The sequence below is a fragment of the Callithrix jacchus genome, chromosome 15 (assembly GCF_049354715.1).
Source record: "Callithrix jacchus isolate 240 chromosome 15, calJac240_pri, whole genome shotgun sequence".
NCBI lineage: Eukaryota > Metazoa > Chordata > Mammalia > Primates > Cebidae > Callithrix > Callithrix jacchus.
In genome coordinates, this window is record NC_133516.1 from 34137619 (window position 1) to 34150393 (window position 12775).

The window sequence follows — 12775 nt, forward strand, 5'->3', positions numbered from 1 at the left end:
TTTCTTTTTTTTTTTTTAGGGAGGGAAGGAGGAAGGAAGGAAGGCAAGAAGGGAGGGAAGGAGGAAGGGAGGGAGGAAGGAAGGGGTGAAGGAAGGAAGGGAGGAAGGGGGGGAGGGAGGGAGGGAGGGAGGGAGGGAGGGAGGGAAGGGAAGGGAAGGGAAGGAAGGAAGGAATTCAAGCAATGAGAGAGACATTGCCGACCTGGATCTAGAGGTTTACAAGTTGATTTCTTTTTTTGAGAGAAGGAAAGAAAAAAAAATGAGTAAAGGAGAGAAAGAAAGAGGAAGAGAGAGAGGGAGGGTGAACGGAAATATTGCTTTATTCTGAAAAAAAATGGGTATTAATAATGGCCAATCAATGTTTCATTTAAACCTATGAGTAGGTGTGATGTGGTATTGACAAGAATGTATATTTTATGTATTTGAAGTGGAGAGCTCTATAAATATTTATTAAGTTTACTTGTTCTGGATCTGGTTCGAGTCCTTGATATCCTTATTAATTTTCTGCCTCATTGAATCTAAGTCTCTATGTATCTGGGTGTTAGGATCATTAGCTCTTGTTGTTGTATTGATCCTTTTACCACTATATCTTTATTGCTTTAAAATCTATTTTATCCGCTACGAGAATTGCAACTCCTGCTTTTTATTTATTTATTTATTTATTTTTGCTCTCCATTTGGTTGGTTAATCTTTCTCCATTCCTTTGTTTTGAGTCTTTGTGTATCCTTGCATGTGAAACAGGTCTGGATGTAACATGTCGTTGGGTTTTGGCTGTGTCTTTTGATTGGGGGATTTAGTCGATTTAAATTTAGGGTTACTGCCATTTGATGTTGACTGGCTGTTTGATTCATTCATTGATGAAAATTCTTCTTTATATTGCTGCTCTTTACTTTTTGGTATATTTTTAGAAAGGCTAATACTGGTTGTTTCTTTCTGTGTGTAATGCCTCTTTCAGAAGCTCTTGTAAAGCAGGCCTGGTGGTAATAAAATCTCTGAGTACTTGCTTGTTCATAAAAGATTTTATTTTTCCTTCAGTTGTGAAGCTTAGTTTGGCTGGATATGAAATTCTGGGCTGAAGGTTCTATTCTTTGAGGATGTTGAATATTGGCCCCCACTCTCTTCTGGCTTGTAGAGTTTCTGCTGAGAGATCTGCTGTAAGTCTGATAGGCTTGCCTTTGTGGGTAACCTGACCTTTCTCTCTGGCTGCCCTTAGTATTTTCTCCTTCGTTTCAACCGTGGTGAATCTTAACGACTATGTGCCTTGGGGTTGCTCTTCTTGAGGAATATCTTTGTGGGGTTCTCTGTATTACCTGGGGTTGAATATTGACCTGCTTTGCTAGTTCAGGAAAATTTTCCTGAATAATATCCTGAAGGGTATTTTCCAGTGTGGATTCATTCTCTCTGTCGCATTCAGGTACACCTATCAAACGTAAATTTGGTCTTTTCACATAGTCCCACATTTCTTGGAGACTTTGCTCATTCCTTTTTATCCTTTTATCTCTAATCTTGTCTTCTTGTTTTCTTTCATTAAGTTGGACTTTGACCTCTGTTATCCTTTCTTCTGCTTAAACAATTGAGTCTTTAAACCTGTGCATACTTCTTGGAGTTCCCGTATTGTATTCTTCAGTTCCATTAATTCACTTATATTCCTTTCTAAGTTGTCTATTCTCAATAGGATTTCGTCAAACCTTTTTTCAAAGTTCCTAGTTTCTTTACATTGGGCTACAACATGTTCTTTTAACTCACAGAAGTTTCTTATTATCCATTCCTTGAATCAAGCCTTGTTCCATTGTTGATGTGGAACTGTGATCATCTTTAGAGGGAGAGGTGTTCTGATTTTGAGTATTCTCAGCCTTTTTACGCTGGTTTCTTCCCATCATTGTAAATTTATCCTCCTGTCGTCTTTGAAATTAGCAACTTTCAGATTAGGTCTCTTGATTGGACGTCCAAGTTGTTAGTTCCCAGGGCCAGAACGGCGGCGTTAAAACTGATGGTGCTTTTCTGCCCAGGATTCTCCTGTCTGGCTTCCTTCTTGTGTCCATAATGGGTGACTCTGCCTTCCCGGGTTCCAAACCTCGGTCAGAAGGGGAACCAGTCTCGTTTACTCTTCGCCGAGAGCTGCCATGCTGAAGTGCTGTCACAGCCGCTGCGCTGGTCTTAGGAGTCGTGCTGGGGACCCATGTGGGTCCTCCAAACCTGGGTCAGAAGAGGAGCTGGCCCTATTTGCTCCGAGAGCTGCTGTGCCGAGGTGCCAGCGAAGCCACTGTGCCGGCTACAAGAGTTGCGCTGGCGGCCCGTGTGGGTCCTCCAAGCCTCCGTCAGAAGGGGAGCCAGCCCTGTTTACTCTGCTCCGAGAGCTGCCGCGCCGAGGTGCCGGCGAAACCGGTGCGCCGGCCACAAGAGTCGCGCTGGCGACCCATGTGGTTCCTCCACTGGGGATCATCTGCTCCGTGAGCGACCAGAATTTGTCTGAAAGTGTGGTGCCCTCTAGTTCTCTGCGCTTTGACTGAGAGCTGCAATCCCGAGCTGTTATCGATCGGCCATCTTGGATCGTTCCCTGATTTGCATTTCTTGAATGACCAGTGATGATGAGCATTTTTTCATATGTTTGTTGGCCTAATGTATATCTTCTTTTGTAAAGTGTCTGTTCATATTCTTTGCCCACTTTTGAATGGGCTTGTTTGTTTTTTTCTTGTAAATCTGATTTAGTTCTTTGTAAATTCTGGGTATCAGCCCTTTGTCAGATGGGTAAACTGCAAAAATTTTTTCCCATTCTGTTGGTTGCCGATTCACTCTAGTGACTGTTTCTTTTGCCGTGCAGAAGCTGTGGAGTTTGATTAGGTCCCATTTGTCTATTTTGGCTTTCATTGCCAATGCTCTTGGTGTTTTGGTCATGAAGTCCTTGCCTACTCCTATGTCCTGAATGGTTTTGCCTAGATTTTCTTCTAGGGTTTTTATGGTGTTAGGTCTTATGTTTAAGTCTTTAATACATCTGGAGTTAATTTTAGTGTAAAGTGTCAGGAAGAGGTCCAGTTTCTGCTTTCTCCACATAGCTAGCCAATTTTCCCAACACCATTTATTAAACAGGGAATCCTTTCCCCATGACTTGTTTTTGTCAGGTTTATCAAAGATCGGATGGTTGTAGATATGTTGTGTTGCCTCTGAGGCCTCTGTTCTGTTCCATTGGTTGATATCTCTGTTTTGGCACCAGTACCATGCTCTTTTGATTACTGTAGCCTTGTAGTATAGTTTGAAGTCTGGAAGTGTGATGCCTCCCACTGTGTTCTTTTTGCTTAGAATTGACTTGGCTATGCGGGCTCTCTTTTGGTTCCATATGAAGTTTAAGGTGGTTTTTTTCAGTTCTGTGAAGAAAGTCATTGGTAGCTTGATGGGGATAGTGATGAATCTGTAAATTACTTTGGGCAGTATGGCCATTTTCATGATATTGATTCTTCCTAACCACGAACATGGAATGTTTCTCCATCTGTTTGTGTCTTCTCTTATTTCCTTGAGCAGTGTTTTGTAGTTCTCCTAGAGGAGGTCCTTTACGTTCCTTGTTAGTTGTATTCCTAGGTATTTTATTCTCTTTGTAGCAATTGTGAATGGCAGTTCGTTCTGTAGCAATTGTGAATGGCAGTTCGTTCTTGATTTGGCTCTCTTTAAGTCTGTTCTGATCTGCTTTTAAACTGTTCTGAACTCGGCTGACTTAGGCTTTGGGAAGTCTGAGGAAAGTGGGCCCTCCATATCCCTGCCATGTGGGCTCTTGTTTCTGTAGTCTCCATTCTTTTTTCTTTTTTGTTTTTTTTTGAGTCAAAGTCTTACTCTGTCACCCAGGCTGAAGTGCAGTTGTATGGTCATGACTCACTGGAACCTTGAACACCTAAGCTCAAATGATCCCCTGGCCTCAGCCTCCCAAGAAGCTGGAACTATAGGTGTGCACTAGCATGCCAGCTAATTTTAAAATGTTTTGTAGAGATGGGGTCTCACTATGTTATCCAGGCTGGTCTCAAACTCCTGGATTCAAACGGTCTTCCCACCTTGGCCTCTCAGATTTCTGAGATAATAGACAGGAGCCACTGCACCTGGCCTGTGATCACAATCTTAAGAAGTTAGAGCTGTGTGGAAAGAGATATAGCACTCACAGGTCGAATGGTAACATACTGCATATACAGAAGGTAACAGCACGCAAAGCCTTGTTCACAAGCAAAGCAAAGAATTTGTTTCTCATTCTTTTTTTTTTTCTTGAGATGGAGCTTTGCTCTTATTACCCAGGCTGGAGTGCAATGGCATGATCTCAGCTCACTGCAACCTCTGCCTCCTGGGTTCAAGTGATTCTTCTGCCTCAGCCTCCCAAGTAGTTGGGATTACAGGCATGAGCTACCATGCCTGGCTAATTTTGTATTTTTAGTAGACAGGGTATCTCCATGTTAGGCTGCTCTCAAACTCCCAACCTCAGGTGATCTGCCTGCCTCGGCCTCTCTTCTTTCTCATTCTTGTCTCATCCTTTGTATCCAGAGATCTTATTTTTGTCTTCTTTTTATCGCCTTCATATTATACTGGTCTGATGTTGTTGTTTTGTGTGTGTGTGTGTGTATGTGTGTGTGTGTGTGTATGTGTGTGCGTGTGTGCCTTTTTCAGAGCTCAGATTTCTAGATGGTGGAGCAGTGTATTACACAGGCTTCTCATAGCTTAAACTGTCATCCCTGCTTTAGCTCATCTCTTCCAAATTGTTTTCCACTCTTTACCCCCAACAACTTTTTTTCCCTGCTGGCCATGATTCCATGGAGAAGCAAATGAACCTTTTATTTGCTCCCCTCAGAGAGACCTTCTGGAACTTTACTTCCATTTACTCAAAACATCTGGGAATAATCCTGTAGGGATGTACTATTCAATGACTTTTTACATGAAGGGCCTAAGCCAGGGAAGTCTTGAGGGGGAACACAGAGAACCTCAGCTCTTGTCCATTTTAAACCAGTGTGGATAGCAGAGATTGAATGGTAAAAGTAAAAATTTGATTTTGCAAATGCAGCATTAAGTTATTGAGAAAGCTTGCCTTTGATGGCTACTTACATTTATAAAATAATCTATCAGTCCAGGCATGGTGGCACATGCCTAATTCCCAGAACTTTGGGAGGCTAAGGCAGGCGGATCACGAGGTCAGGAGTTCGAGACCAGTCTGGCGAACACAGTGAAACCTTGTCACTACTAAAAATACAAAAATTCGCTGGGCATGGGTGGCGGGTGCCTATAATCCCAGCTCTTCAGGATGCTGAGGTAGGAGAATCACTTGAACCCAGGAGGCGGAGAGGTTGTGGTGAGCCAAGATTGTGCCACTGTACTCCAGCCTGGGCAACAAGAGTGAAACTCCCATCTCCAAAAAATAAATAAATAAATAAAATAAGCTATTAATAATAAATTTGTAAAATATGTATCACTTTTATATCAGATAAATCTTAGGTTTTGTTGTTGTTGTTCTGAGAGAAGGTCTCACTATGTTTCCCAGGCTGGAGGGCAGTGGCACTATCACAGCTTACTGCAGTCTCAAACACGGGCTTCCCAGGCTAGTCTCAAACTTCTGTTCTCAAGCATTCCTAAAGTGCTGCAATTATGGGTGTGAGCTTCTGTGCCCGGCCTTTTTGAAGACAGTGTAGAACAGTTCAAATATTTTATGATGTTCACTGTAATTTGGTCCTCTGCATATTATATTTTAAAAATGTAAAATTCTTTTTTTGTGACCCCTGAAAATTTCACAGATCTTAAAATCTTACAGTGTTAGAACAGCAGTTCTTAAACTTTTTGCTCTCAGGACCTTCTTATACTCTTCCCCTCCCCGCTTATTTGGGGCAGCCTCTTGAGCCAGAGTGGGCTCAGAGACTCCCTGAAAGGTTCTTTAAACCATAATTTTGACATTGTGGTTCCATTGAAAGGGTCTTGGGGACTCCCAGGGGTTCCCGGAGCACCCTTTGAGAATTGCTGTTTTAGAATCTGGACGAGATCTTGAAGATTAACTCAGGCCCATTTCTCCTCTCGGTTGGAATAAGAGGAGTGATTGAAGCTAAGGGGAGAATTGACTTGCCCCAAATCATGCAGCTAGCTAGTTACTCATAGAGCTGTGGCTGGAATTAGGTTTCTTGAGTGATTGCGTAAACATGCCTCTAGTGCTATGATAGGTTCTGATTCCCTGGGCCAGGCTCCGTTGTACTATCTTTTGGAGATAGTTGTCTCCTGTGGAGAAAGTTGTCTCCTGTGGTCCTGGTCCTTCGAGTCTTGAATGCATTTGTTCACCTTTTGTTTCTTTTTTTCTCTTAAGTTTCAAATTGCCAAAATTCACATTATATTTCCAAGTAAAATGTTGAGCTATTGTGTCAGTGTAGCTCTGTGGCTGCTTCATGTGTTTCTAAATGTAAGTAACTGATAGACACTCAAAAAGCATTGAGCTAAATGGTGGTTTGAAGGTATGCATTGGGTGTGACTGTTTTACGTAGGAAGGTATTTGGAAAGAAATTTGATAATCCACAGTGGATCTCTAAGCAGACTGGAAGAATTCTGTGAGTTCCCAGTGAGTACTATACAACAGTGAACTGATCTCTTTTTTTTTTTGTCTTTGAATTATGTAAATTCCTTGACTAATTTTTTTTAAAGGGTATTGACCAAAGCTTTGGACTGAATGTTTTCCTGCTGTTCTTTTTAAAAAAATTATATTTATTTACTTGTTTTTTGAGACTGGCTCTATTACCCAGGCTGGAGTGCAGTGGCCCAGTCATGGCTCACTGCAGCCTCAACCTCCTGGGTTCAGGTGATCCTCCCACCTCAGCCTCCCAAGTAGCTGGGATTACAGGTGCACGCCACTATGTCTGGCTGATTTGTGTGTGTGTGTGTGTGTGTGTATTATTTTGTAGAGATGGAGTACTTCCTATGTTGCCCAGTCTGATCTCAAACTCCTGAGCTCAAATGATTCTCCTGCCTTAGTCTCCCAAAGTGCTGGGGTTACAGGAGTGAGCCAGCATGCCTGGCCTGCTTTTCTACTCTTAAAAGAATTTCTTCTCCTTGTAAATTAGCTCAAATACAGTGTTTTATTTATATTTTCTTCAAGAAGAAAACAAGTCATTTGCACTTGCTATGGACTTGCTTTGAGACCATTTGGCAGAATTTAGTACTACTCAGGGTCACCAAAATTAATGAGGACATGGCAGTCTGGGAAGGATCGTTTTATTTAAAAGGAATAATCCTGATGCTTTCAAGAACCATAATGACGTCTTTGAAATTTTATGAGCTGCCTCACAGTGATGAGGCAGTGTGTGTGCTCAGAGTTTTGTGATTCCAGTGTGAACTCTGCAAGCCTGCTGGTCTGCTTTGTGAACAAAGGCTTTGTGTGTGTGTGTGTGTGTGTGTGTGTGTTTCCTCCTGTGTGTACCCTAATATCCCCACCTTGCCATGCCTCATGTCTCTTAAGGGCTGTGCCTGCATGATTAACTCTGCTGATTTTTGGCCAGGTACCACTCTATTGACAGGTGTTGTTGTCTTTGAACTTAGCAGGGCAGAACAGTGTTTTCCTTTACTCTCAAGATTGCTATGAGGTGCTAGGCTAGGATTGGCTATGGGTTTCTTCATAATTATAGCCTCCTTTTAACAAACCCAATATATTGAACTGTAGACTTAGTACAATACTTAGGGGTTGAATATTTGCTTTTCAGAGTGGTCTTCTTTAGAGTTCCTTTAAATAATAGTTCTCCAGTTTCATTGAAATATAATTTGATTCCCAGAATTTGCTCTGTAGGAACATGGGTCCTCATTAAGGTGCAACATACCCATTATTGCTCTTCTGGTTTCTGGTATTAGAGACAGAGCCCCTTGTCACTGGAGACTGAAGCAGTGTTTTGCATAGAATGAGGAGCAAATGAGGGAGACGGATTATTTTCTTTATCACTCCCCCCTCCCCCCATGTCACCAACCGTGTGTGTCTAACAGTTCTACTAAGAGCCGAGTACTGAATCAAGGCTGCCTTGTGTTCTGAAAGGCTATGCCCACATGGAGGTATGTGTGTGTGAGGGTGGAGCCCCTTAGAGACAGAATACAGTTGACTGCTGCCCCCCAAGGCCAGCTTTTCCCCTGCGATTTTCACTTGTTGCCTGCACTCGAGTGATCCTCCCACCCCCGTCTCCCAAATAGCTGGGACTACAGTTGCACACCACCATGCCCAGCTAGTTTTTATGTATCTTGTAGATGTGGGGCGTGCTGTGTTGCCCAGGCTGGGTCTTGAACTCTTGGGCCAAACAGTCCTCCTATCTTGAACTCCCAAAGTGCTGGGATTACAAGTGTGAACCACCACACCAGGCTCTGTTGTCTGTTTTTTCTTTTTTTGAGGAGTCTCTATTGCCACCATACAATTTCTTCTCTAGGATGACAGGCATTCAGGTTACCTAAAAGTACTCGCTAATTAAAAATGGTTCTCTAAAATCAGCTAAGCATACTGCAGAGAAAATAGTCTTTTTTTTTGAGATGGAGTTTCACTCTTGTTGCCTAGGCTGGAGTGCAATGGTTTGGTCTCAGGTCACTAGAACCTCTGCCTCCTGGTTCAGGCGATTCTCCTGCCTCAGCCTCCCAAGTAGCTGGGATTACAGGCATGTGCCAGTGCGCCTGGGTAATTTTGTATTTTTAGTACAGATGGGGGTTTCACCATGTTGGTCAGGCTGGTCTCGAACTCCTGACCTTAGATGATCCGCCCACTTAGGCCTCCCAAATTGCTGGTATTACAGGTGTGAGCCACCATGCCTGGCTAAAACACTCTTATCTCAAGGAGTCTAGGATGAAAGCGAGGGGTTATGCTGATTACAATCATTGACTTCCAAATACATAGTAGTTACTAATGAATATACTAACATTCAGAAATAAATTTCGCTACAAATATTAAAAAGTAAATTTTACTTCCAAAGTTGTTGATATCTAATTGATTTTCTACTTCCTTTCTAAAACCTATTAAATGCACCAGTGACACAGGATAGTCATTTCTTTTTTTTTTTTTTTTTCAGGATAGTCATTTTTACAAAGATTTGAAATCTGCCAGGTTACTAAGTGAATGGTAGCTCAGCATTAGTTATATGAGTTTGTATTTGCCAATCACATTTCTCTCCTGTCCCTTAATGCCCTTTGCAGATGTTTTTGGAAGTGAGTTATTAATACAAAAATTTTAATTTTATTATAAGATCATTTCACAGCTGTTTTTTATTTTGTCTTGAGAGGCTAAGTACATGAACTATCTGGACACACATACTGTTTTTCGAGATGGAGTCTTGCTGTTGTCCCCCAGGCTGGGGTGTAATGGCATGATCTTGGCTCACTGCAACCTCCACCTCCCAGCTTTAAGCAATTTTCCTGCCTCAGCCTCCCAAGTAGCTGGGACTATAGGTGCCAGTCACCATGCCTGGCTAATTTTTATAATTTAGTAGAGACAGGGTTTCACCATGTTGGCCAGGCTGGTCTCGAACTCCTGACCTCAGGTGATCCGCCCACCTTGGCCTCCCAAAGTGCTGGGATTACAGGCGTGAGCCACCACATCCGGCCACACACTCTTGATTCCTGTTATTTCTAACTCTAAACAGTCCTAAGTTCTAGTTTTCTAAAACTCTAAATCTAATTTGCTTTCCTTTTTTTCTTTTCTGTTCTGTTCAGGAGAAGATGGATGTTATGTTTCAAATTATCTGAAGCTTGATAAGAGATTGCAGTTCTGCAGTATATTTTATATTAAATAATTAGAGACTCGTATCTCAGTTTTTATTTTGGGAGATAGGAATTTGAGGATGGTCTGATTGTTGATGTATTTATCTGCAGCAGTTTGTCTTATAAAAGATTATTTACCTCTTCTGTGATTTTACTATGAAAATTGGAGGCTGGGCACAGTGGCTCATGCCTGTAATTCCAGCACGTTGGGAGGCCAAGGCGGGAGGATTACCTGAGGTCAGGAGTTTGAAACCAGCCTGGCAAACATGGTGAAACCCCGTTTTTATATTAAAAATATAAAAATTAGCTGGGTGTGGTGATGCATACCTATAACAGCTACTCGAGAGGCTGAGGCAGGAGAATCATTTGAACCCAGGAGGTGGAGGTTGCAGTGAGCTGAGATTGCGCCACTGCATGCCAGCCTGGGTGACAGAGTGAGATTGTATCTCAAAAAAAAAAAAGAAAGAAAGAAAATTAGAAATATACAGAAAAATTGGTCAGTGAATTCGCAAGTTAACATTTTCCTGTATGTACTTTATCGCAGAGCTACCCAACTAGCCATCTCTTTACCATAATTTTATTTTATTTTACCCTCAAGAAGGAATGGCCTTTATAGCTAATAGTAAAGTGATAAGAGAGACAGACAGACATGCACAGTGCCTGACACATGGTCGACATAGTATGGCAGGTTGGCAAATGAAGGACTGAATGTCAATGAATGAATAACTTGAGTAAAACATACTTCTAGCTCCTGAGTACTCCCATCCACTCCTGCTCTGTCGCTGGTGCTCACTCTACCTGGAACACACTCCCTCCAGATGTCTGTATGGCTTCCTTTCTTCCTTTTGGTTTCTGCTCAGTGAGAATTTCACTGACCTCCCTATATAAATTAGCAGCTCCTCCTGGCACACACCAGCCCTGAGCACTCCTTGCATGCTTTGTTCTGCTTCCTGCTGTGTCCCCAAACCCTAGACTAGCACCTGCAATTATATACAGCTACTCCTTCATGTACACTGCGGTTACAACCTGATAAATGCATTGTACGTTGAAAATATTGTAAGTTGAAAGTCTGTTTAATGCACCTAACCTACTCAGCATCATAGCTTGGCCTACACTACCTTAAAGGTGCTTAGAACACTTAACACTGTCTTAGCCAGGCATGGTTATATGTGCCTGTCATCCTAGCTACTCAGGAGATTTTAGGCCGAAGGATTGCTTGAACCCAGGAATTTGAGGCTGCAGTGAACTAACTATGATTGTGCCACTGCATTCCACCCACACTCCAGCCTGGCCAACAGAGCTGGACCTTGCCTAAAAATAAATAAATAAAATAAAGAACACTTACATTGTCTACAGTCAAAATCATCTGGCAGCACAATAAACTGCACACTTCATGATAGCATGGCGGGCTGGGAACCTCAGCTCGTTGCTACTGCTCAGCATTGCCAGAGAGTATAGTTCTGCATGTCACTAGCCTGGGAAACATTTAAAATTTGAAGTACAGTTTCTACTGAATTGTGTGTCATTTTCGCACAAGTGTAAGGTAAACCATCGCAGGTTGGGGACTCTCTGTATACATATATATTTATATATATAGATAGATATAGAGAGTTGGTGCTCAGGACATAGTTGATGCAGGAAGGAATAAACAAATGGGAATTCCAAGGTTTATAGTTTTACTGTTATTGTTAGTTTAAGGTATTTTCTTGTCAAAATAGCCAAGAGATGTTTAAGCTGCACAGAGTCGTGAAAACTTGTCTCAGGGCCAGTATACTCATAGGGAAGATTGTGATTTGGGTATGGTTAGCTTGCCTTGCTTAGAGAAGTTCCAGGGAATTCATGTTCAGCATTTTTTTTTCTTTGTTTTTCTTTTGGAGTCAGAGTCTCACTTTATTGCTCAGGCTGCAGTGCAGCAGCACCATCTTGGCTTACTGCAACCTCTGCCTCCCCCGTTTAAGCAATTCGCATGCTGCAGCCACCCAAGTAGCTGGGATTACAGGTGTGTGCCACCATGCGTTGCTAACTCATATTTTTAGAAGAGACGGGGTTTTGCCATGTTGGCCAGGCTGGTCTCAAACTCCTGACCTCAAGTGATCCACCTGTGTTGGCCTCCCAAAGTGCTGGGGTTACAGGTGTGAGCCACTGTGCCCAGCCGGCATTTTTTCCTTTGAAAGACTTGTGCTCCTAAGCAAAACCCTTGGTGATTCTAATGCCTCTTGTCCTCTCCTAGCACCCCTGCAGTGGACCATGAGTTGGTAATGCCCACTGAGGACCTCTGGGAGCCATGTCAGACGAATCTGCCTCAGGGAGCGATCCAGACCTGGACCCGGATGTGGAGCTGGAGGATGCGGAAGAGGAGGAGGAGGAGGAGGAGGTGGCAGTGGAGGAATGTGACAGGGATGATGAAGAAGACCTGCTGGATGGTAAGTGAGCTCTATTGAGTGACAGAGGTTGCCTTATATTTTCCTCCAATGGAATTTTTGCTGGGAAAGCTTGGTGTTTCCAGTTGGATTTCTTAGGCCATCCATAGTAAGAAGACATAGACCAGGAACTGAGTTGCAATGAATTTAGATGTTTGTTCCTAGGAAATGGATTATTGTTCCTCCAGATAAGCTTTGTTTTATTGCTGGAAGAACCTTTATCCATTAGCTCGTCTTTGACGGATGTATGGACTCAGGTCCAGAGATCATAGAATGTTGCATACTTGCCCAGGTCATGGAGTAGTCAGTGTCAGAGTCTCTGTGGTAAGACTTTGCAGTCAGGAGGCCATGGGCTCTTCAGGTAGACATGAGGGTAACTGTGAGTGGTCTGTAAGTTTTCTGAAATTATACGTTACAATTCTGCTTGTGTGTATGTGAGGGAATTGTATGGGCAGAGATTCTCATACAGGTTCACAATTTCAGAAAGCTCACTGCATTTTCTGCAGTGCTGCTCCACCTCTTGGCCATTCCAGTGACCATAAACTGCTTCTACTGGGAGGGCACCACATCACCATAACTGGTAGGCCCCCTTTTGATGCCTTCTATTTGGTTTGCTCAGCTCACTCCTCCTTTTCCCT

General features: G+C 42.7%; 1 protein-coding gene across 3 annotated transcripts in view; it reads left to right on the forward strand.

The window, feature by feature from the left end:
- Nucleotides 1-12775, forward strand: part of RAD54L2 (RAD54 like 2) — a 117795-nt gene that overhangs the window by 36529 nt on the left and 68491 nt on the right. For all 3 annotated transcript variants that reach the window (XM_002758396.6, XM_035275678.3, XM_017964935.4), the window contains one exon: nt 11948-12140. In XM_002758396.6, the coding sequence (XP_002758442.3) occupies nt 12002-12140 (139 nt within the window). In that variant the 5' untranslated portion in view covers nt 11948-12001. The remainder of the gene's footprint in view (nt 1-11947; nt 12141-12775) is intronic.